The following is a 25,955-nucleotide window of genomic DNA, read 5'->3' on the forward strand; positions in this document are numbered from 1 at the left end:
ATTAAACTCAACATGACATTTCTACTTTATTCTCGAAATGGCGAGTTTAAAGTCGACAGGGCGAGTTTAAAGTCGACACGTCGAGATTAAACTCAACATGACATTTCAACTTTATTCTCGAAATGTTGAGTTTAATGTCGACATGTCGACTTTAAAGTCGACATGTCGAGTTTCATCTCGTCATGGCAAAAATATTTTTTCTCTTCATGTGTGGCCCTAATACTCCGTCGTAAAATTGAAATAAAATTTTAAAATCAGTAAACTTTTTTTTTTTCCAGTGAACCTAATCCTCTTCCGTACCTTTCCCTTTGACTTTAAGTCATATTTATTGAATCTCATAATGATGATTTTATATCTCATAATTATTACTTAGGAAGTAGAATTTATGGATTTATATCTTATGATTTTAAAACTCATATGTATGAATTTAAATCCCATAATTATGACACGCCACATGCTATTCTTTTACTTTCAAGTGGTAGAAATGGGCCTTCATCTAAATTGGAGTTAGATAAAAATAAAAATCTTTGTAATATTTTCTCCTGGCTCTGTTTAATACTGTTTAATATTACCAACAAAACTGTTTAAACAATATTTCTGCCTCAGTCAGATTTTTGCAAAATAAATTGGTTCAATAAATTTTTTTAGTGTTCAGTAAATGAGACGGAAAAAGTGTCCAAGTTAAAATATAAGCACCAGTGTGCTGTGATTTTATGTTTTTAGCTTTTAACAGGGCTCTATGACTTTTGTTGTTCTCCAGGAAGCAGTTGCCGCTCTGGACATCGATGACTCCAAGAGGAGCATCCAGACAATCGGACACGAAGGGATTCTCACAACAGAACAAAAGTGTAAAATGGAGACTTTAACCACAACCAAAGCTGCTCACAGTCCTCTGAAGAGTCCAGGATTCAGGCAGAAGGGTTAGTGCCTTTATGCTGATTTCATCATAACCCATTATATTACTGATAGTGGCTTAGGTGCAGTTCAAAAGAGCTGAAAGGAGTTTATCCACCATCAGTTAAGATTTAGAGTTCAGCGCACAGACTAATAACTGTTTTGACCTCTATTTATTAGCTGTGAAAATCTTGTTTGGGATGATTTGTCGTGCTCTCCAAGTTCATTTCTTTTATATTTCCACGGCGCAGGCATCAGGAGGGAGCAGTTGGAGAAACATATTACCCAGATGATTAGGTGAGTCACAGGCAAGTCTTTTGATGCAGGAGAAGAAAATTGTATTTCTGGATGCACTTACAATGTACACGGTCTCTGGAAGCGGTCCGGAGAGCGCCATTAGACGCGTTGCAGGAGAAAGGGGTAATATTTACATGTCTGGCTTAGTTTATGGTGTTATTTCACACAGAGGGCAGTCTTTCTGACAGGGCTGATAAAGGGTTCCCCCACAGAAATGACTGTCCTGCTGCATTTATGTGCTGAAAAAGAGCTTTGTGAATTCGAGGAAAACAGTCTGACTAACACTAAATTGTTTCCAAATATTCACTATGAAGCCATGATTCATTTTCCGTTCTTTTATATGTACACATTAGTGTTGAATGATTCATACTAAGGGCACAGAGTTTTTTTTTTGCCTTGTTGGTTATGTTAAACACAGTGTTCACATAGAGCAGCGGAAAGTAATTACCATTTTACATATTGCTTCAAAATGTTTTTTTTCTTATGGCCTAGACTATAACACTAGTTTTATTGTAAACGATAACCTAAATAAATACAAAATTTTATAGTTATTATTTTATTCATTTGAAAAGTTAAATATATCATACTAACTTAGCCTTAAGTGAAAAAAATATATAATACATCCAATTTAAAGATCAAATGAGGTGTTTCATCACATTTTGTGCCGAAATGTGACCCTTTTAGGCCTGGTTACTAGCCTCGTGAGACCATCCTGATCTCGCGAGCTTTCAAGGTTTCACTCGCAGATCAGTCTGGAGACTTTCCGTTAAAGAAAATTTGGAGCCGTTCACCAAACGAACGTCCAATCAGCGTTGGCTTTGAGGCGGGTTGAGGTGTGACGCAACGAGAAGCGCGACAGTTCAGTCTCAAGAACATGGCGGCTTCAGCCGATGAAACTAGCGTTAGCGTGGCTATCGAGCAAGTTTTATCGGAATTACAGAGTATTTCTTCACTGAAAGAAGAGCAAAACACTGCTCTGGAGGCTTTTCTCAGAGGAAAAGATGTTTTTGCTCTTCTCCCGACTGGTTTCAGCAAGAGTTAGCCTGGCTTATGATTGTGTTTTCGTGGTTGCTCTGTTAGTACGTCATATGCTTCGTTGATCTGATTGGTTTATTTGGCCCGTCTATCACCAACATAGGCCAATCAGCTAACCAGTATTTTCGCCCCTTTCCAAAATTACTTCAACGGAAGGTTTCCAGATGGATATGTGGAGTGAATCCATCTGGCGGAGTCAGGTTACTTTGTTACTGCCTGAAGATGTGGCACAAAGTATGAAGTTGGAAAAGATCTGAAAGCACATATTACACCCTGATCCAAAGAGTCAAAACAGATAACAAGCAAAGTCACTGAAATCTATCAGTCTGTAAAAGTTTATAAAGACTCCAAAGACCCACAATTTTAGCCATTATATACAGTAGTAGCCAATCAAAACTTCCCCACTTTCCTTGATTTGGCTGGTCCTTTGCCCTATCCCCTACAATTCCTTTTTAAGCATCAATCTTTGTACCTACATTTTCTGTCATAATTTGAGGACATTAAGATCTAAAGAGAAGCAGGATCTCCTAATCAGACCTTGTAATTCAGTAAAAGGGTGAAGTGAGAGTAAAAAAATATGCATAACGCTGGAAGTTGGAGGGAAGTGTGCTGCCATTCGTCTGCCGTTTGACTGGGAAGCGCCTTTTTGAATGGCTGATACTGTATAAATTTTCACCTCTAAGGTACAGTATTGTCAATTGTTTAATAGACTGACATTTCTGTCGTTCTGAATGAATATTGCTTTAGTAACAGTCTAGTCCCTTCCATCACAAAATATGAAAGAAATTACTCAGTATTGCCTGTTCTACTGTATGATCACAATCTGAATTATTTGTTTCAAACATAGTATGTGGTCCAGTCTAAGTTCTAGTAAGAGCAAACTAGATTGAAAAAGAAATTTGTGGGGGAAACAACTGCCGCTTACCATGAAGAACTCAGACAACAGCTGTCTTTTGGAAGAAAACACCCTAAAAATAGGTTCCATTTATTGTAAAAGTGAATTTTATTGGAAAAGAGTTTGTTTTGCTGTTTGAAAATAACCCCACACTTACAGTCATACATGGTGGTGGTAGTGTAGTGGTCTGGGACCGTTTACCTTCCCTAGGGACCTGGTAACATCTAACCATCAGTTGATTACTTGAAGCATAATCGGGCAATTTTCGTTACTTTTCGTTTCTGTTGAATGTAGTTTTTCCCGTGGCCTAGTCAAAGTCCAAACTTTGACCGGCATTAGATTCTGTACAATTACTTAAAAATGATTTCCTCCAATGTGGATCAATTTCAAAACTCGCCTCAAAGTTATGCAAAAACACGCCTCCACTCAGTTATTCGATTAGCCAACTGGTTCATTTTCTTAATTATTAAATAAAAGCTAAATACATTCAAGCAGTGGTGTCAAAAGTACACACATTTGTTACTTAAGTAGAAGTATAGAAACACTCTGGTAAAAGTTGAATTATCAACTTTGCCTCTTTACTCAAGTAAAAGTGAAAAAGTATGTGCTCCAAAAACAACTTTGTATAAAAGTATAAAAGTATAAAGTAACCTTTAAAAAAACAGCCAGATGCCGCTATATGAATTGAAAGCTTAATTTTTCCACTATTTTGAAAAATTCTCTGAGATAAAACCAAGGATGAGGGAGGTCTTTTTGGTCTCCATCTCCCGATACGCTCTCGCCTGTGTCCAACCATTCAGACATTTTAACATCTTTTCTGAATCCTACATTGCAGCATGGCATAGACAATTCACGTTTGCACTTTGAAGAACAGCTGCTTGCTTCTGATTATTTCCTTTGGCGTCAGTACAAATTTGACAAATAGCTAAACAATGAGTGTTTGCGTTCTATGACTCATCCCATTACACTAGTTTTCACTAGATGTGGATGGAGCCAATGATCTGCATTGGATGGCGCACATGACGTGAAATGAATATTTATAAACATTAAACAAAAGCCAAGAGTAATAGAAAGTAATAGAATGGAAAGTACAGATACTTGTGTGAAAATGTAATGAGTAGAAGTCAGAAGTAGGAAGAAAAATAAGTAATGGAGTAAAGTATAGATACCTAAAAACTGTACTTAAGTATAGTAATGAAGTATTTGTCCTTCGTTACTTGACATTCAAGTATAACAAAAGAAATCTGTACAGTGGAAAAACTTTTTCTCCAAACGGATGAAGGTTTTAACAAGGTCATAAACAGAGTCCATGCCATATTTTTGCTATCTAATTTACAGCTTTATGTGTTTTGAGTCTTGATGCAAAAATGATTTCTCAGCATTAAATCCAGTTATTGCAAACAATAAATATTTTCACTGTTAAACTGTCCTCCAGTGACGCAGCCTTGTCTCTTTCCTGCTTGGTCTTGATCACAAGACTTTTGTTTCTCTGATCTGAACTTTTTTTAACCGACCACGGGTTCTCAGGTTTTTTAATATGAAATTTGAAAGACAGATTAGAGGGGTGTTAAATCATGTTTTATCACTGAAGGCAGCTGGCAGAACTAAAATCCCCTCTGTCAAGTCTACTGTTTTAAACTCTGATTCATTCTTTTATTTTATCCCGCCTGGATTCCTGTAATGGTCTTTATGTTGGAGTTAATCAGTCTCTGCTCTCTCGTTTGGAGCAGGTTCAAAACGTTACTGTGTGTCTTTCAACAGGTACTGCAAAAAAAATTATCATATTACCCCTATTCTGGCCTTCCTCCGGTGGCACTCTCTGCATTTCAGAGTTATTTTAAGATTTTAAATTTTTGTTTTTAAGTGATTGAATGACCTTTCCCCGCTGTACCTCTAGTAGGCTCTTCAGCTCTATTCTTCCTCTCGGCCCTTCAGGTCAGCTGACCAGCAGCTCCTGCAGGTACTGAGGTTTAAAGCTCCAGTGTGTAATAATCACAGGGATTTACTGACGGATGTAAAATATTATAGATAGGCAGGTTATTTATTATCATCTTTGAACTGGAAGTCCCAATCTTTATGTTTTTGTTGCCTTAGAAATTGCTGTTTATAATAACGTAGGAGCAGGGACGGATTTAGGAAATTTGGGGCCCCAGGCAAAGACAGGCAGGGGGCCCTCTGAACTGAGAAGACAGCACATAAAACAGACCCATTATACAGATGTTTTATTAAAATAGACATACATTATTTGTTCTAGGTTTTGTCCCTCTCTTCTTGTCCCTTTTCTTGTTGTTTTCCTCTCTATGTTTGTACTCTTTCGAGAAGTGGTCTGAAGCGAGAGGCATGGTTGTATGTTCAAAAATATACCTTGCTGGAACCATTTTTCCCAGATCTCCTACTGCACCTTTAACCATACATGTAAACAGAGTTTTATGGTGCCCCCAGGAACTTGGGGCCCTAGGCAACTGCATAGTACTGCCTAATGGTAAATCCGCCCCTGCGTAGGACCAGGTCTCGCATTTATGGAGGCAGACATCTTTGTGCTATGGCAGCTCATAGCTGACAAACTAGTGACAGTAGAAATCGCCATTGCGCTCAAATGTGACTGCAGCAGTATAGAGTAACATCAGCAGTAACTTTAACGCTTAGAGCTTTAAATGAAACATGTTGAATTAGGATTATTCATATCACACAGACCATGTAGGTCAGGCATGTCCAAAGTTGGTCCTCGAGGGCCGTTGTCCTGCAGGTTTTAGAGGTTTCAGCTGAATTCCGTTGAAAACTAATTAGCAGGCTTTTGTTGAACTGCAATCATCCGAATCATGTTTTGCTGAAGAGGAGGAACATTGAAAACCTGTAGGACAGTGGCCCACGAGGACCGACTTTGGGCATGCCTGATGTAGGTATACCACAAAATTATATTCAGGATAAGTACCTCGGTTACTTCTCTCTGCCTCATTTGGAAAGCTTTAAATCTTGCCTCCTTTCCTCCAGTCATCCTGCCAGCACCTCTCCCTCACCTGGCCCTGGCTGCCTCTTTGCCCTCTTCCTCACCCTCTTCCTCATCTAATAACTTTCTCACAACAGTCAAGACTAAGACTCTGTAAACAGGGAATACATCTGCTTCCAACCAGCACAATCTTGCTATCAAACTACAATTACAGCTTATTTATATCACTTTGCTGAACAGCTTTCTCCGATGTTGCCAAAGCCATTTAGTACCATGACAGCCTCCATATTGTTGGAGGGGAAGGATCGGTGGTGGGAGCGATTCATGTCGTTGCAGTTTGACCATTAGATGTTGCTGGAAATTACACACTGTAGCTTTTCCCGTTGTTTGCCCCTCAACTATGGAATAACCTGCCTGGACACATGAGAAAGGCTACTTTACTGGCTACCTTAAAACTCAGCTTCAAACCTACCATTATTCTTTGGCGTTTACAACTAGTGAGACTTCAGTTTTTGACCTTGTTTGTTTTAAACTGGTTTATTTTTCTTGTAAGTGTTGGTATGCTTTATCTTGTGTAAGACAGTTTGTTTTTGGTTTGGTATGGTTAAAATATATGACATTTCTTGAACAGAAGTCTAAATTGTAAATATTCTGATCAGAATTTTCAAATGTCTGAAACAATTTGAAGGAGGATTTATCAGAGTAATTAACTTTGGACCAATATTCCCGGCAGTCCCTGCAGAATTTATGTCGGTTCTGGATGCTGGTTTGGACAGAAGATGCTCCCCCCGTATGCTACCCTTCTTTGTGCAAGTTAATTATTCACATTTTATGACCTATTTGTGCACAACAAATGTGCTCACATCAACCTAATAGCAGTATTAACAAGCTGTGCACTGGTGGTAACACAATTCTGTGACACACTCTTCCATAACTGAACCTTGAAAAGTAAATCATCCAGTAAACTGTTTACTTATTATATTTGTTGCATTGATTTTCCTCCGTTTGAGGCCATTTTGTTGCCAACAGTTAATGACTGAATGCTTTTCTTTAAAGATAATCAATAGAAACACAACCATAAAGCAATAACAAGCAGACCTGCCTCTCTTTTGTAACAGTTGTTCTCACAGCCAATAAGACAACATAAGTCCTTTATGTAAGATTTACTAAAAAAAACAACAGTTCTTTGGAAAAAAAAATATAATTATACCCTCGTACTAATTCCCTTGAACATGCATTAAGCCTAACATCAGATGCACCTGATTAAAAGATAATCACTCAGCATTCTGAGGGATTTTTGCCTTGTTAAAATCTCAGATATAAGCTGTTCTTTTCCACATCCAGCAGCATGTCCATATCTGACCATCTAAAGAAGTTCAACCTGAGAGCAGGAAGTAAATGCTCAAAATCTCCTGTAAAAAATTGTAAAAATGTCATAACTTGCAACCTGTTTCTACTGACAATATGAAAGTGCATTCTAGTCCAATGCTTGGGAAAAACACGAGGCTGTCTGTAAAAAAGAAATATAAAGCTAAAACAGAGTTGTACCCTTTAACATCATATTAACATAACATGATAAGATAGGGTCTAAGTCAAAGTCCAGACCTTGTTCCCTTTGAGATCTTTCCTCAGACTGATCCCAGTCATGATGGATAGCCACTAGAAGCGTCTAGTCAAAGGTAGGAAGTTGTGCATAGGATGCATAAATTAGTCCTGCACTAGGACCACACATTTCGCACTGATGAAATGTTAATCGTGTTCAAAGGGCTCGGTAGTGCTTGTTTACAGCAGCAATGGTGCCCGAGGGCAGCTCCGACAACAATATATCAGACAGCATGAGATTAATTACAGCTGTTATTCTGATAATACTCAGTTTTATTTCTCCATAAATCCAAATAAGAGTTAACACTAGTGTATGGTGTTAGCTGGTGACTATAAAATTGTGTTAGCTAAATTCAAACCTGATAAGTGTTGGATTTAAACTATAAAGAGTGTTTTATGTACTCACTCAGTGTGAACTGTTCAATACTTTTAAAAGTGTAACTTAAACTTTATCTAATGTGGACCAATGTAGAAACTTTAAATGTGTTGAATTTACCTCCATAGGATTTTAGATAACTTCCAAATTTATTCTGTAGATGTGTATTGTTTGGGTTCAATCATTAAATCAAATTATTTACCATAGATTAAATAAAATAACAATAACTCACTTAAAACCATGAAAAATTTCTAAATAAAGGATAAATATTTGATTGTTTCACATGTCAGTGTGGTTCTCTCAGCTTTCTCCCTGCTGATGATGGGATATGACTGAAGCAGAATTAGATGATCGATCTATGCATAAATATAGAGATATTGGTTTATGTTCTGAGTTTATATTTTAAAACTAATAAAAGTTACTTCTCATAATCGTAAAATTTGCATCCAACAGCACTTCACAATGATCTAAAAGATGCCTAGAATGTCAATATCTGTCATGATTTAACTAAAGTCTGACCCAAAAAGTAGAAAACCAATACAGAGAGAGATCAGGGGAAAGTTTAACATGTTGATTGAGGAGATTGTGAAGAGTCTAGTATTGCTCTGAACACTGCTCAACCGGAACTGGAAGGTGAGGGGAAGATACTGCGGTTAGTTCAGGTACAGTGGGAAAATTGATTCTGGAACTTGAAGAGGAGAAATAGATTGTAGAATCACGTTTCCAGATAAGTGGTTGACTCTTTAACTCCAGTCGGTGTGGGGTGTTCCAGTGTTTGTCTCATTCGATGGAGGGCAGACAGGGTTTACCCAGAATGCGGTTGTTTGTAGGTGAACGGAGAAACTGTCGCCACTTAGATTTCCTGGGGTACTTGAATGGGTTGTTGTGGAGATGAATCCCTTGCTCATTGTGAAGCTCAAAAAATCTCTTGAAGGAAAGTGGATCCAAACCTCCAGTTTGAATCCTCAGCTCAGTTTGAAGCTCAGATGATCCTTCCAGGGAGAGAAGGTCCAGAACATCCAGTTTGCAGGATGACTTCCTGCCGAGAGGCAAAGACAAAATAACAAGGTTAAGACTCAGGTTGGCAAAAACTCAGTTTGACTCAGCAAAACTCAGCTTGGCTAGAGTACCCAAAACTGGCAAACACTCTGGCGTCGAGGTAAAGGCAGTCAGCAGCTTAAGAGCGCTCTGTTAACGAGGTAATCCTCCGCAGGTGTGTGAGGAGGCGGACCAGAACCAGGCGCCTCCTGGTGGAGGAAGGGAGACAAACACAAAAACACAAACACACAGACAGGTATCCTAACACTGGAAAAACCATCTAGAAATAAGTCAAAACTTCTTAAAATAAGTGTATTTACCCTTAATTTGAGTAGTTAAATAAGATGATTTGCCAATGAGATGAGTATTTTTACTCTTAATATAAGATAATTAGATTATATGCACTTGAAATAAGACAATAAAATTGTTTTTTCTTATTTAAAATGTAAATTGTCTTGTTCCATTGGCAGAGTGTCTCACTTACCTCCTCAATTCAAGGCAAAATACACTTATTTTAAGAAAACAGGACTTATTTCGATTTTAATTTTTTGCATTGAACAATATCAGGATATGTTTGGTTTGTCTTGGTTTGTGACTGTATTTGCTATGTTACACAAATCAAAACTACTGAACAATTACGTGATACAAAGTGGCATTTCAAACTCCTGGGTGGCTGATAACACCTGACATGTCTTTGATTCACCCACACTGTTATTTGGCCTTGACAGACTTGTTTGCGGCTCTGTGTGGGCATTGAAACGCAGGACGTTCACCCAGGGCAAGATACAGTACCTTTACAAGTCCGATGATTCCTGAATGCAGCTCTTCACCATAAACATATGCTGGATTCTTTCACTTTATGTTATGTGTTTCATGATGCAACATTCAGAAGCAAGAAAGATCTAAAATAAAAGCAGAATTATACACCTTATTCTACTTCTAAAAATGGATAAGAGGGCGCATCACACTAACTTGTACTGTGGACCATCAGAGATTACCGTAGTTAGAGTCAAGTTTATGGGGGGATTGGTGACAATTACTTATCACCTAAAAATGGGAAGTTTTAATGAATAATCTTTTATCCTTAAAGAGTCACATAATAATGGAAAGTATGTTTGGTACAAAAACAACCTCCCCTGCAGGGACTGGAAAGCTGGTCAGAGTTGATGGGAAAATAGATGGAGTTAAAATCCAGGATATTTCACTTATAGGCTTCTAAAGACTTGACTTGGGTTGGACCCAAAGCCCTAGAAGGGAGACTAGGAAGCTGGAGATTAAGATGGATTTTAAATTTCAGTGTCACACTGAGGACAAGCCCTCAACCAAATGGAAATGGCTGACAGTCAGGGCTGGACCCAAGCCTCAGTGAAGGTCTAAGCAAAACTGGATTTTGTGTCCCTCTATTTCTGCAAAAAATACCCACTGCTGTACGGCAAAGCAAGTGTTTTTATTGAGCACATATCAGTTGCATGACCTTTCAAAATACTGTGCAAGAGAAAAAAAAAAAAAAGTACATTCGGTTGCACAGAGGCAACATGAATAAAGGGTGAAAAGAAAAAAGTGACACATTGAAATAGAAGGATTTCATTAAAAAGTATTAAAAAAACAAAATGATAAAGACAATGGAACAAAAATTAGGCTGGAAACTTAACTGATAATGTTTGGATAGCGCGGTCAAAGTGAAAAATAGGAGCTTTAAAATAACCATAAAATCCATCATTTATAAATGATAAAGAGACCATTTATTCATGATTTACAGATAGTTTATTAATTATGAAATGCATCTAAACCATTTATAAAAGGTAAATAAATTATTCATTCAAAGTTATATTAAAAATAAAAGCTAGGTTCTGGTCTTAATACCATTGGGTTAAATTAACATGTCAGGGCAATATGATCTATTTACCTGGCGCAAAGATCAACAATCTGTTTTTTCACATATCAGTAATGATTTCTACAGTTTTAAAGATAGGCTGATGTGAAAATGCATAATTCTATAATGAAATAGATTTTTTGCAAATAAGTTTAAATAAAAACCTTGCATAAAAAAAAAGAAAATCCAAAAAAAAAAAAACAATAGTTAATTGCTGTTGGGGCCCCTAGTTCCCTTTGGTCCCTAAGCACCTGCTTTGCTTACTTGTGCCTTGGCTCGGACCTGAACACCTTTGAGGTCATTTAAAGAACGTTGGAGGCAAAAGATCCCTTAAAATATCAGACTTTGACAACATACAGTATACAAAAAAAAAGATTAAATATTCAATTAAAGATTTAAATGATAAAATGTAAACCAAAATGAGCACCACATGAATATTGAAATATGCGAATATTGCAGTTTTTATTTTCTTATTCCACCTGACTAAATTATTTTCAGTTTAAATTTACAGTTTATTTTAATGGTAAAACAAAATTGTAAAGTTTTTTTTTTTAACCAACACCTATAATTCTAACATGATCCTCTGAACTTATTAAATAGGTTTTATCCCCCTCATGGGTTTATACAACTCTTCCTGTTTTCACAGGGAGAAGTTTCAAGCTGAACTAACCCCACCAGAACCTGAAGTGGACTATTGCTCTACAACTCAGAGGGATTTCTGTGTCTTAGGATTTGTTCCCAGCAGACCAAAGTCGAAGCATGTATGTGTTGAAGTTCCTGCTTGATCGTTAGTGACGTCTGTAGGATTTTCTGCTGAATATCAGTTAACTATTATCAGCTTAAATGAACGAGAACCTTTCTGTATTTCACCATCCTGATGTATGGGTCAGTGCCTTGTTTGATTTGTTCTCTCTTGTTTCCAGATGCGCGATTATAAATTTGAGCAGGCCATAACATTTTGGAGTGAAAACTGCCAGAAGATACAGGTTTGTCAGCCTTCTGATAATAATGAATCAATAACTTACTGTATGATCTGTGATCTTAGCGGCGTAAAAGACACCTTGAAGCCCTCTTGCTCCAGTTATTTTCCTGAGAAGAGATCACTCATGACAAACTCTTTAAATAACCCATAATTCATATGTATTAAATAACCATGAGACATGATAAGAGATTTTGATGGAAATTGTAATCTTACTCAGACCAGAGAAGTTACGTAGAGTTACAGAAGGCGGGGCGGGCTCCTATCTTATTGAAAAATCACAGTTAGAGAAGCATTTTATAGAACTCCAGTCTGCCACATCATCACATCCTTACATTATACATGTTTACAGATAAGGAGACATCCATGGCTTCAGCCTCCTCAAACTATTACACTGTGTTTTTAGATCCAGGACATTCCTCTCATTCCATTCCCAAATCTTTGCCACGTTCATAATGAAGATGACTTTTTTATCCCGACAGAGAAACTGTCTGAATTAGATTAACTACTTGGGAAAACATCTGTTTGTCTTTGTTTTAGCAAAAGGGAATAAATATTTTACAGGGTTCCTGTACATCATCCATCCATCCATGCAGCTGACCGTTTTACTGAGTAACACACTGCAAGTTTAAATTAATAGCTATGAGTTCCAAAAATATGTTGTTTCATATTTAGATAGGCAGTTTTTTTTTTTTTTTTACTTTATTTAAGTGCAAAACCACTGAGATTTAGGAGCCTATGCAGAGTTTTTCAGATAAGAGTGACACAAAATGTAATACTTTCCTTAAACTTTTGGATATTTTCTATCCATCCACTGTCTGTACATCCTTATTCTGTCATTAGATGAAACCCAACATTCAACCTACACAGATTTATTTATAATTTTGTCAAATCAAACCCCTTTTTTGACCATATTACTGAAAATGTTCTAATTGGTCTTTATTGATTAAAAAACATCTCACTGAAATCCTCAGTGATGTATGTTTAAAGGCAGATGTAGGATGTAACCAATGGTCTTGAGAGTGGGAGGTAAAGGTCACAGTATACCTACCTACCATCCATCCATCCATCCATCCATCCATCCATCCATCCATCCATCCATCCATCCATCCATTCATCCATCCATCCATCCATCCATCCATCCATCCATCCATCCATCCATCCATCCATCCATCCATGTGTTGGCCTAGTGGTTAGAGCTGTGAGCTTGTGCTCTGAGAAGGTTGCAAGTACCTGGTTCGATCCCCACAGCCTGCATTCTGGGTCCCTGAGCAAGACCCTTAATCCCACACTGCTCCCCAAGGGGATCAGTCAAATGCAGAGTTAATTTCTCCATTGTGAGATCAATAAAGTTCAATTTCTATCCTTTTCTATTCCCATCCATCCATCCATCCACCCATCTGACCGTTTTACTGTGTTTTTTGGTTTACAGGGTGTTACACCCATCCGGAACCCGAACTCCCCTTTCAAGAAGTCGTCTCTGTTCAGCACCCCTATCAGTGAACGCCTGGATGAAGAGGAGCTGCCCCCTGACCTCTGAGCCGTCTACATCCCTTCATTACCAGCAGGTGCTCCGACATGCTGTTGAAATCCATCTGCTTTGGATTTCTTCTAACAAACATCTGCAGCCTCCTCCAACCGGAGCATAAACTAGAAAATACACACTGGGACTTCACTGAAAACTTCACATGATAGACAGGTTATATAACCTCAGTAAGCTCCATGTTTTCCAACTATCTGCATATATAAGGCAGCAGCAATGGGACTGTGACTGTGTCAGGTTCTTGTGAATTAAAATAAATAAAGTATTTCAGTTTATTGTCTCTCTTCTGGACTGGTTCAGGAACATCATGTAAGTATTTGAAGGTGTCTATATGAAAATCTTTGGGTGGTTTGGCAAACAAGGACCTCAAAATCCAACATATAAAACTCAATTATAGCTTCAGTAAAAATAAATCTATTTTTCACTTTGTATCTCATTTAAACCTCTACACAATAAAGTACATTTATGCATTATTAGTCTATGCTTTCCATTTTTCTGTCTCAAACACATTATAAAAGTGTTGCATAACAGGAACGTGTCACCATTTACACTTTTAGAAAGCAAGAAAGATTTCCATTATGAAACATTAAAAGGCTTTAGACAAAGCACTTCAGTTTAAACACATAAAATATCACAATAGAGCCAATAACCCAGTGCAATACAGGGCTTTATGTCTGCATATGATGCATTCTCCTTCTCTTTAAGCTTTTATTAAAGAGATAACTTCAAATAATTCTTTACTCGTTATGCTGTATTATGAGAATTATTTAGGTTTGTTTTACAGTCCACACTGAACTTCAGACATTTTCACGTTTTTTCATGGTTACACATAAAACCTTTTTGTGTTTAATCCTTATTTCAATTTGGCAGACAAACACAAAGCTACGGTGGCTGAGAAGTGCAAAACACATTTACAATTCAAAAACACATTAACAAATAAAAAACATATAACATTTGAAGAAAAAAAATTATATTTTATGAAACAAATGTATTTTTGAAAAAAAAAAAGTAAAAATTTTTAAAAACAAATTTAAATTTTAGCAAACAAATTTATATTTTAGGAAACAAATTCACATTTTAAATAAGTTAGATTTTAGGTGAGAGAAAGTTTCATTTTAGAGAAAAAAAATACATTATAGGGAAACAAATTTATATCTAAAAAAAAATTGACCGTTCGGAAACACTTGTACAAAGCAGTACACCGGTATGAGTTTAAAGAAAGAAGCTTAAGCAAACATTTTTGCATACATTTTAAAACTGTAAAAAAAAATTTAGTACAAATCTATGGCTGCATTTACAGCTCCAAGCGATTTAGGGTTTGTTTCCCAGCTGAAATTGCTTCTTGAAAAATAGCTCAAATTCTTCCATGTTGAAAGCAGTGTTAAAAAGTTAAACTGGGACTCTTCTTTTGTAATAAGGCATGTTCTTCTTTTGGAGTAAAAAAGCGCCTTTTCTCTGCCACCTTCTGCCTATGGTGACCTGTTTTTATAAGAATGCTATTTCTTCATGTCTTCAAATGTTGGACTCTGTTTCCCATGCTTCATTAAGGCTCATCACAAACTGTAGAGCCATGACATCATTATTAGTTCGTATGAAATCGTACGAAAAGTTATGCACCGTAATTTCGTACGTTTTAGACGTTTTTTCGTCGTATTTTTACGTCTTGCCTCGAGACAAGATATCCTTGCGCATGCGCATCTTATGCACCATTAAATAGAATTTAACATACAATTAACCCTAACCCTAAGATACAAAGCAGCAAGCAACCTAGTTAGAGACCTGAAGAAGTGATTATTGCACTGTTTTTCCCAGTTTTACGTCCGTCCGCGGATCTGCTTTTTTCGTCTGTCTGGCTGCGCATGCGCACTGATCTGTATTTTCGAGGAAAAACGTCCAAAACGTACGAAATACTGTGCATAACTTTTCGCACGATTTCATATGAACTGATAATGAGAATATGTTGCTTAGGTGGGATGGCCTTCCCTCTCTGCGAGAAGGCAGTGTCATTGGTACACTTTTATTTCCAAGGCCCTTCTTGGATTACTGCCGTCTTACATTTGTACCTTACTTACACAGAAAAGCATAACTTCTTCTGCCCTGAGATCCAACGATCAGCTGTTGCTCAATGTTCCTTTTGCCGCACAGAACTAGAGAAGAAAGCCTTTAGTTACGCAGCTCCTTGTGTGTGGAATTTTTAACAAAGAAACTGGAAGTTGACTGAGTTTTTATTTTTAATTTCTTTAAGTTAAAAGTGAAAGAATTTGAATCAGCTTGAATGATCTGTAATTGTTTTACTTGATATGTTTTCTTATGTACCTGTCATTTAATTTAATGTATCTCTGCTTATTATGCAACTTTGCTGCCTCTTGGCCAGGACTCTCTTCAAAAGGAGTTTTTTTTTATCTAAATTACATTTTTTTCCTGGTTAAATAAAGATTAAATAATAAAAGAAGAGTAGCTCTGAACATTTGTTTTAAATATTTTTTTTGCATAAACTCAGGTTTTGATTGGACTATACTCAATAATAAATATGCTTTGATCCAAGTGGTTCTGCTAAACCTCTGGCATGAAGTGTTTATATGGAGTTCAACCTATTTTCCTCGGAAGAGTCATAATTTGAGTAAATTTTACTATTTTTAACCCTATAATGCCAAATGTATCATATTTGATACATACGGTTTCTGAAATGTTTTGCGTCTGACACCTTTTGCATAATTTAATGGTAAAAACTTTGCTCAAAATCCTATTGTACACAATCAGATATACCTGATAACAGAGGGCAGAAGACTACACCAAAAATAATCTTAACTTATCGCATAGTAATAAATTATTATAAAAAATTTATTTCTGTTTTTTTTTTTTTTTTTTTTTTTTTTTTTACATATTTTGTTAAAAATACCAAATAAGGACTTTAAACCAAAAAAAAGTTATTTTCTGTTTTGTTTTATTCTTGGATCGGGCTTTAAAGGGTTAAGGAGGGATGAAATTAAATTAAATTTAGAACATTTTATTCTGACAAGCGTCTGTGTTTTGTTGCTTTCCAGCATTACCTTGAATTAGCTCCACCCATCTTCCATCAACTCTGACAAGAAAAAGAACTTCCACAGCACGATTCTGCCACCACCGTGTCTAAGAGGGCAAAATGTCCCCACAAAAAAAGAAAAAAAGAAATCAGACTGCAAAGAAATTAAACCTGATTCAAAACTTCTACAACTCGGGTTTTCTACAGTCAACAAAGCCATCCGTTTATTTATGATACAATAAAATGTTTGCTGACTCAGAATAAAATGAATTTCAAAGAAGCAATCAGAAATGTTTTCCCATCACTACCAGATGGCATTCAGCTTAAGTATTGAGTCTTTATAAGCAGTCCTCTTCAGGTTGCTGAATATAGATTTTACTTTGAAAGCACCCACACTCTCAATACTTTTAGCATTTCTTGGAGATGTTCATCTTTTTTGCAGCATTGTGTAACCTGTAATTAGTGCTACCTAATAATGTTCTACAGAAAGCCTTGCTTTCCTCCTACACAGGATAAATATCTTGTCTTTGTCCTTGAAAAGAAAAGGAAGAAAAGCAGCACAGAAAGGGGCCTTTCCATCTCAGCAAAGACGTGTTCCTGCAGGCCGGCAGCATCTCCATGTGGACCGGCACCACGTTGGGGAACGTAGCACACAGGCTACAGATTCATACTCAACGCGCCGATCAGAGAACGATTCCCAGCTCTGCTGATCCTTTCTGAGCCTTCAGCAGGGGTTTGTGGGCGGTAGCTATGGAGACAAGTAATTTTGGCTTTTATTTATGCAGCTTTCCTCTACAAACATTTCATTATCTCACAGGATGATACAGGAAAAACCAATCTGCTTCTGAAACACGCCGCCCCGGAGCAAATCTGGATCCAACATCTCAAATGAAATGACATACAGTTAATTTAATCTTTTTTCTGTTTTCCTTTTTAATTTCAGTTTTGTCTCTCCGTCATTTACGTGTTCACAGATGTGTGGAACTACAAAGGCCTTTCTTTTAATCTGAGCTGTCTCAGCAGACGATGAATGAGGCCATCCTCACATCAGAACATGGATGGATGGATGGATGGATGGATGGATGGATGGATGGATGGATGGATGGATGGATGGATGGATGGATGATATACTGTGACCTTTACCTCCTACTCACAAAATAGAACCATTGATTATATTCTACATCTGCCTTCACACATACATCACTGATGATTTCAGTGAAATGTTTTTTTTTTATCCCTAAAGACCAGCTAGAACATTTTCAGTAATACATCGGTCAAAAAAGGGGTTTTGATTTGATCAAATTAAAAATAAATCTGTTTAGGTTGAATGTTGGGTTTCATCTAATGACAGAATAAGGATGTACAGACAGTGGATGGATGGAAAATATCCAAAAGTTTAAAGGAAAGTATTACATTATGTATCACTTTTATCTGAAAAATATCTGCATAAGCTATTAAATCTAAGTGGTTTTGTACTTTTTCACAAAAAAAAAAAAAAAAAAAAAACTGCGAATGTAAATATTAAACAACATATTTTTGGAACTCAAAGCTCCAGTGTGTTATAATTAAATAAAAGTGATTTATGGACAGAAATATATTATGCATAAGTATGCTATCCTTACCCTCTATGAACTGATAGTCTCAATCGTTATGTTTGTGTTTAATTAGAAACTGCTATTTATAATTACATAGGAGTAATTAAAAATTAAAAATGCAAAAATACACTTGTTTTCTCATTATTTGTGTCCAAAACAAAAGGGGAAAAAACAGATAATGAGCCGTTATCCGTTTACTGATTTTTTTGTGTGCATAAATTGGAAACGGGAATAACAAATAACACTCATTAGACACCTTGCAGTTCGGTGTGAACTCACCATCACTCCAGAATGCAGCAGGTAGAGCCATATTATAAAGACAGGACAAACCAAATTAAAGAAACTGATTAGAACCAATCAGATAACTTCAGATGTGATGCAAAAATGCTGTAAGAAAAAATGTATGAATAGCTCTTAGTGTCATCAATGGTTGAAACTTTATATACTTATATAGTTTTATTTAATTTTATATGTTTATATGGTGAATTCGGCTCATGATAAGAGTCATCACTAAAACATTTTGACTATGATAGTAACAGAAAAGTGCTGCTGCTTTATGGGTAATTTTGGAGCAATTGTTAACTCCAATACTCTGATTGATCCGGTCCATTTTAGATCAGAGACTCTGACCTTTCCCAGATAGATAAGCTGGGCTTAAAACATGGCAGAAGTCAGCCTGGCTCACTAGGCTACAATTTTCTTTTTCTTTTATCTTAGTAAGCTTTGATACTAGCAACTGCCATAATATATCTCAATACTTAAAGGTTAGTTTTTGGATTGTAAATCTAAGAGCTTGAAATAAATTAAACTTGAAAACCAATATAATTGTAATAAAAACAAAGCTTTCACCCAGATTTAGTGATTCATGGGTAACATTGACAGTAATAAAGTAATTATGATAGAACATGTGACCCTTTGAGGAGCCTTCCTGAACTTCGCCATGATGAAACCCCGACCAGCTAATGAAAGGTTAGCAGGTCAGCGCGCGGTTCAGCAGAGACCATCCCTCATTTTCCCAGCAGCTCTGACAGCAGGGAGAAGCTGGGTGGTAATAAGGCCCCTGCAGAGGAGAAAGATGCTTTCCTGCTGAGATGAAAGACGCACACTGACATATAGCCTTCACACAGCGGTTGCAGGAAACTGATAACAAGCAATGGTCATCAGAAGCGGCTCCCCATTTATCCTCAGCCTACAGCGATTAATTAGGCTGCAGAAACAGGACAGTTTGGTAAGACACACATTAATGTTCAACAACCCCAGAGTGATAATAATGCTGACAGAAAAGTTCATGTTCATGACTGACTGCTGTATCCATAGTAGCATGTGTTCTTTATTTGGCTTTTCATCCAAATGGTGGAATCCTTATTTAAAAAAACAGCTGACTTTGTATTTGTGGTAGATTTTCTCTAAATCCACATGTTGTATATTTAAAAAAGTTACTAGCACTTTCTATCTCTACCATTTTCTATATCCGTTAACAATCTTCTGGTTTAGGTCTGGTTGGAGTTTTCACCACTTTGCTGAAGTTAACTAAAAATTATTGTTCTCCCAGAAGCCGTCACATTTTAAATACAGCTCATATATTTTAGCAGACTTAAAGTCATAGGGAAGCGGCTGTTCCAACGGTTGCATTTCCGAAATATCCCGAGTGGTGCCCGATTTTACACGAGTGAATAAAGTGATTGGTCGATTATCAAGGGGGCGGGATTGTTGGGTGGAAAGTTCGCAAGCAATTTGGTTGTTCCCGGTTTGTCGGAAGCATCTTGCTAACCAGCTAGCAACTTAGTGCTAGTATAGGGTGACCATATTTTCATTTGGGAAAACCAGGACACCTTGGAGCGGGGGGGTGATATTGAAAGAACAAATGTCTCATCATCGGGATTTGCTCCGTGATCAGAGGAAATGTTACTTGGCGCAGAACAGTTGTGAAAATTTGAAGTTCAGTTTAATTTAACTTAACTTAACTCTGTGAATAGTTCCGTCTGAAATTAATGAAAATAGTTGTTTTAATGGTTATAGAGTCAGATATGTGGCAGTAATGTTTGGTTTATCTACAGGTTTTAATCTGTTACTGTGTAAATGAGGACAGATTCTAATAGATCTGATAGGATTTCAATTTTTTTATTGTTGTTTTGCACAATATGCTTAACTAAGTATTTTTTGTTGTTGAATATTAGAGATTTTGCAGATATATTTTGTAGATACATTGTTTAGATTTACTTTTATATTTCTAACCCTTTTATAGAATAGAATAGAAAATCCCTTTATTGTCCCACAATGGGCAAATTTACAGCAGCAAAAAGATTATTGAAAATGGTCACACAAATGTGGACCTTAGAAAAATGTATAAGAATAACATGATAGGGAAGAGTTAAAATATAAAAAATAAAATTCTGTAAAGTGTTTTAACAATATAAAACTGGAGAATAAATAACCAATATGCAGCTATGGACATTTTTACAATAATGGATATTTGAAAATAGCGGCAACATCAGAGATGTGCAGAATGACAGCAGCAGGTTATTTAACTGACTAAGGTTTCTATCATTACATTTGATTTGATTTGTTCCTGCTCCCGCTGGTTGGAACCTTTATTCCACTCTGGATTCTTGTGAGTGTAGTCTTTGTTCACTTTAACTTTAAAAAAAAGAAATAAATAAACAAACAGTTTTGAAAACCTCGGTATTCATTCTTTTCCTGCTTTGTGTGTCAACTTTCACGGTTGCTAAGCAACAGAGCATACGGCGATAAAACCCGCAGAAGGGAGGACCTGTTCGAATTTACAGACAGAACTCTTCCGGCCTCCTTATTTTCAAGGACTTTGAAGGATCCAGTCTAGGTAGACCGCGTCCTTGGAGGATGCAGCCCAGGATTTCGAACAGAGCCTCTGATTAAGAACAGGGCTGCCCGCACTGACGCGGCTCAGGGATTACGACACACGGAGCGTCGTGCGCAGTGAAATCAGGACATTTCCTCACTTTCTAAAAAAAACCCGGGACGCCCGGGACAGGACGTGAAATACGGATATGTCCCGGGAAATACGGACGTTTGGTCACCCTATGCTAGTAGGTTCCCAATGGGAAATGACATTGGGACCAAGTAGCACTAAATTGGTGACTTAGAAACGACACTGTCAAGGAACGCTATGGACAGAGGAAACATGCAAGAGGAGGAAAGTTTTTTGTCGGAGGTCGTGGATGATTCTCCTCCGACATAAATTTTTTATTTAGAGGAGGAAAGCGGGGAAGAAGATGTTGTGGAAGAGGATCAGTGCGTTTGATTATCAGTTTGCATATTGTGACTTTGTCGACATGTTTTTGATTTTAAAAACAAGTAGGGTGAAATATCATAAAACATAGACTAACTATACTGAACAATACGGAGTGGGTTTACATAAAGTAGTTGTGGTAAGAGCCTGTTTTTGAAATTGGATGGCATGCATGCTTTATACGCTATTATCTCATTTGCAATTGGATGCGAAGTGACCTCCGTTCACACGCTCTGTAATGAGGTTAACTGCGAATTTTGCAGTATAGCCATTATGTATGTAACAGTTACCATCTGACTTTTTGTGGTACTGCCAGCAAATGGCACCAATTCTGTTTATGTCTGCTCACTGAGCCCAGTACTGGAACTGTATTTAGGCTCTAAAAAGACTATTTAAACGCTATCAGGATGGACACTTGCTGTATACAACCTTATTTTATCATGATCAAATGTTTTTTTTGTCTTTTTTCGTATTAGGCATATAACATGATTACTTTAAGGTCGATATGTGATCATTTACCTGTTAGACGCTCAAGTTTCATTCAGTTTAGTGTAGTTTTGAGTAACAGTTTAGGAATTCTATATTATTCCAGCTAGTTTTTTAAACCCACTAATATTACTGGCATAGATATAGCTCCACAGCATAAAGCTGTATGATGAAACCCTGCGGTTTTGTCGTACAGTGTGAGCTGTAGCTGCGTGCAACGCTTGAAAAAAATCACAGTGTGTGCCCGGCTTAATGGAAATGCAGATACAGATGGAATTCACAAATCAAACCCAGGGTTCAATGTTTTTATTTTTGATGGATATAATGGGCCTGTGCTCTAAAACAAGCTTGGAATAGAAATATCCTTCATTATCAGTTGCAAACAAAAGAATCCACCCATTCTGACTAAAAAAATTGGTAGAAAATGAATCCAGGACTTTGGCAGAAGCTTCTCTCGATCTGCAGATTGAAGTGGAAGAATACACTCACCGGCCACTTTATTAGGTACACCTGTCCAACTGCTCGTTAACACTTAATTTCTAAGCAGCCAATCACATGGCGGCAACTCAGTGCATTTAGGCAATGTAGACATGGTCAAGCCAATCTCCTGCAGTTCAAACTGAGCATCAGTATGAGGAAGAAAGGTGATTTGAGTGACTTTGAACGTGGCATGATTGTTGGTGCCAGAAGGGCTGGTCTGAGTATTTCAGAAACTGCTGATCTACTGAGATTTTCACGCACAACCATCTCTAGGGTTTACAGAGAATGGTCTGAAAAAGAAAAAACATCCAGTGAGCGGCAGTTCTGTGGGCGGAAATGCCTTGTTGATACCAGAGGTCAGAGGAGAATGGCCAGACTGGTTCGAGCTGATAGAAGGGCAACAGTGACTCAAATAACCACCCGTTAAAACCAAGGTGGGCAGATGAGCATCTCTGAACGCACAGTACGTTGAACTTTGAGGCAGATGGGCTACAGCAGCAGAAGACCACACCGGGTGCCACTCCTTTCAGCTAAGAACAGGAAACTGAGGCTACAATTTGCACAAGCTCATCGAAATTGGACAATAGAAGATTGGAAAAACGTTGCCTGGTCTGATGAGTCTCGATTTCTGCTGCGACATTCGGATGGTAGGGTCAGAATTTGGCGTCTACAAGATGAAAGCATGGATCCATCCTGCCTTGTATCAACGGTTCAGGCTGGTGGTGGTGGTGTCATGGTGTGGGAAATATTTTCTTGGCACTCTTTGGGCCCCTTGGTACCAATTGAGCATTGTTGCAACGCCACAGCCTACCTGAGTATTGTTGCTGACCATGTCCATCCCTTTATGACCACAATGTACCCAACTTCTGATGGCTACTTTCAGCAGGATAATGCGCCATGTCATAAAGCTGGAATCATCTCAGACTGGTTTCTTGAACATGACAATGAGTTCACTGTACTCAAATGGCCAAATGGTTTTATTTTGTAAAGTATTTTTAGGTCTGATTTGCTCCTTGTAATTTTAATCTGTTCATCTCTTCCTTCCTCCCTTGACCATCCAAGGGTCAATTAGCCTTCTTCTTTCAGCTGTTCTACCTTCATTCTGCCACAGCTGCACCTCGTTTTACCTTATTAGCTCTTCTGGTTTGATTTTTATTTCTCCACCAATTTCTATGTGTGTATACTCACATGTTTTCAGTTTTCTGCTTCATTCTCCCATTTACCTGCATGTTTCTCTGATCTGTTTCGAAGCCTGTTTTCTCCTCTTGCCTAATTCTAAGATTTCTCTTTTTTATTAATGAAATACTTTTAACTCATCCTGCTGCTCCCAACTTCATATCCACACTTTGTTTAAAAACAAACCCTTTAAAACTTCACGATAATTGTACTCTGACTCATTTAAAGGCAAAGGGGTTCACTGGAAATTGTATTAGTTGCTCATAAAGAAGTACTTGAATGTTTTTTTTTCAGAAGCTTATTTATCTTTAATTATCCTTTATGAGTCATCTCTACTAATGTTTTATTCACCAACAATAAAACTGTCATGGTTTTGGATCTGTTCAAGTTTTATCCTTGTTTTCATTGGTCTTAAGTCCATTTTCGTTCTCTAGTTATTTTTGATTGTATATGAGTTCTTTAGATATTTCTTGTTTGCCCTCTTGTGTCAGTCTCCTTTTCCCTAGCTCCCTTCTTGCCTCCTCTGTTCACACCTGCTCCCAATCTGTTAATTAGTCTGGTCTTTGGCCTCTCATATATTCTCCTGTTCAGTCACTCTTGGCTGGTTTGTACCTTCTAGTGAAGGGGAGGTATGACAGGACCTAAACGCAGACACAAAAGCTGAAGAGGTTTCTTGAAGATTTAATTAACCAAAAATTCAGCAGAAGCAAAAATCCTAAACATAAATTCACAAAATCCACAAAAACTGAGAACCAGGAATACTCACAAGAAGGAGACAAAAAATTATGACAAACCAGCCAAGAGTGACTGAACAGGAGGAGAAAATATGGGAGAGAGAAACAAAGACCAGACTAATTAGCAGATTGGGAGCAGGTGTGAACAGAGGAGGCAAGAAGGGAGCTGGGGAAAAGGAGACTAACACAGGAGACAAGAAATATCTAAAAACTTGTATACAATCAAAAATAACTAGAACATGAAAATGGAAATAAGACCAATGAAAAATGAACAAAACAAAAAACCATGACAAAAACCAACAAAAGAAACATTAGATCCAAACTGATAGATGAAAAAGAGTGCTTCGGTTTATTGAACAAAATATTTTACAGTGTCTTGGATATACATATATACATCAGCTGTGTTAAATGGTCGATGAGCCCCCTGCAGTAACAACGTTTGCTATTCTGTGCCTTTAAAACTTCATGGATGCTTCGAAAAATACTAATACGTCATTGACTTCCAAACACGTTAATACAAATCTGAATATAGAAAGCACAAAAAATAAGGATTCCTCTGTGAAAAGCACCCATTCTTGGTACAGAAATTCTTCATACAAAAAAAACACTTTTTTCTTTATTTACTCCACCCTATTTTTCTAATGCAGGTAATAAATATACCTGGGATTCCCTCTGCTCTTGTCGTTAGGCTGGTTTTCAACTCTCCTTGCAGGGAAATCACAGTTAAGGACTTATTCTAGAACAAATAAAGAAGCAGCTCCTGCCGTCGTCTCTGCTGCTGCCGCGCTGCCGTCAGCAGGCCTCTCAGATAACATACACATCAGTCTTCTCCCCAAGAAGCCAATATGTTCTCATTTTGCCTTTGCCCTGGAAAAACACAGAAATCAGTAGGTTTATCAATGGAAAAGCATCCAAGGGGGTGGGGGTTGGGGTTTATTTCCAGAGCTAGATTGGCTTTTGTTAATGGGTGACACTGCAGCTTTTTACAGGAGATCTTATGACAACACCAGCTTTCTCTGCAGGGAGGCACGTCGGGGATGAAGAAGGAAAGATCAACCTATAAACCCAAGCTTTGACTGAACACATTATTTCCATTAGGGTTGATGTTTATAAAAGATAATTATGATTATTTAAAGTTGGGCTCTGTAAAAAAAACAACTAATGAGCTACTTTAAGCAAACATCAATTTAAACAAGAACCAGAACCAAAACAAGCTTTTAAAAATGAATACAGCCTCAGATACACAACTCTACCTGAATAAATTAGAGTATTATTCATAATCCAATTCTGTGATTCAGTTTAGAGGTTAACTTCATATAATACATGGATTAATTACCCATTAAGGGATTTATGCAGAGGATTTATGTCAATTAACTTTGATTACTGCTGCTTCCAACTAATAAATACCCTAAATTTAACGGACTATAACAGAAGACCAATACAGAAGGATTTTAAACCCAGATCCTATGATTTGTCAGCACAATTAAAGGGAAAACCACAGCTGCCTGTTAGCAACACCCTCCGATAATTGGTTAGCCGAAAAAACTCAAGGATAAATACGCTGGCTGCTCACAGTCTGGTCTGTGGATTGACCGTCCTTAAAATTGGCCGCCTGTTCAGTGTGGGGATATTTACAATGATCTCATTAACACACCAGGACTTTATACAGCAGAGGCAATGAAGGCATCAGAAGTATTTAAATTCTTCATGTCTGG

The 25,955-nt window shown here is 37.3% G+C and overlaps 2 protein-coding genes across 2 annotated transcripts in view; one reads left to right on the forward strand and one right to left on the reverse strand.

Moving 5' to 3' along the window:
- The window catches only part of spag8 (sperm associated antigen 8), a 15,334-nt gene extending 1,497 nt beyond the window's left edge, over window positions 1-13,837 (forward strand). The window contains exons 2-6 of the mRNA XM_038287624.1: window positions 761-920; window positions 1,146-1,191; window positions 11,604-11,718; window positions 11,881-11,943; window positions 13,369-13,837. Of these exons, the coding sequence (XP_038143552.1) occupies window positions 761-920; window positions 1,146-1,191; window positions 11,604-11,718; window positions 11,881-11,943; window positions 13,369-13,476 (492 nt within the window). The 3' untranslated portion in view covers window positions 13,477-13,837. The remainder of the gene's footprint in view (window positions 1-760; window positions 921-1,145; window positions 1,192-11,603; window positions 11,719-11,880; window positions 11,944-13,368) is intronic.
- A 10,726-nt stretch (window positions 13,838-24,563) lies between these two features.
- Window positions 24,564-25,955, reverse strand: part of LOC119785164 (atrial natriuretic peptide receptor 2) — a 131,770-nt gene continuing 130,378 nt past the window's right edge. The window contains exon 22 of the mRNA XM_038287617.1: window positions 24,564-25,107. Within this exon, the coding sequence (XP_038143545.1) occupies window positions 25,045-25,107 (63 nt within the window). The 3' untranslated portion in view covers window positions 24,564-25,044. The remainder of the gene's footprint in view (window positions 25,108-25,955) is intronic.

The sequence above is a fragment of the Cyprinodon tularosa genome, unplaced genomic scaffold, assembly GCF_016077235.1.
Source record: "Cyprinodon tularosa strain WSP-4 unplaced genomic scaffold, ASM1607723v1 ctg241, whole genome shotgun sequence".
Taxonomy (NCBI): domain Eukaryota; kingdom Metazoa; phylum Chordata; class Actinopteri; order Cyprinodontiformes; family Cyprinodontidae; genus Cyprinodon; species Cyprinodon tularosa.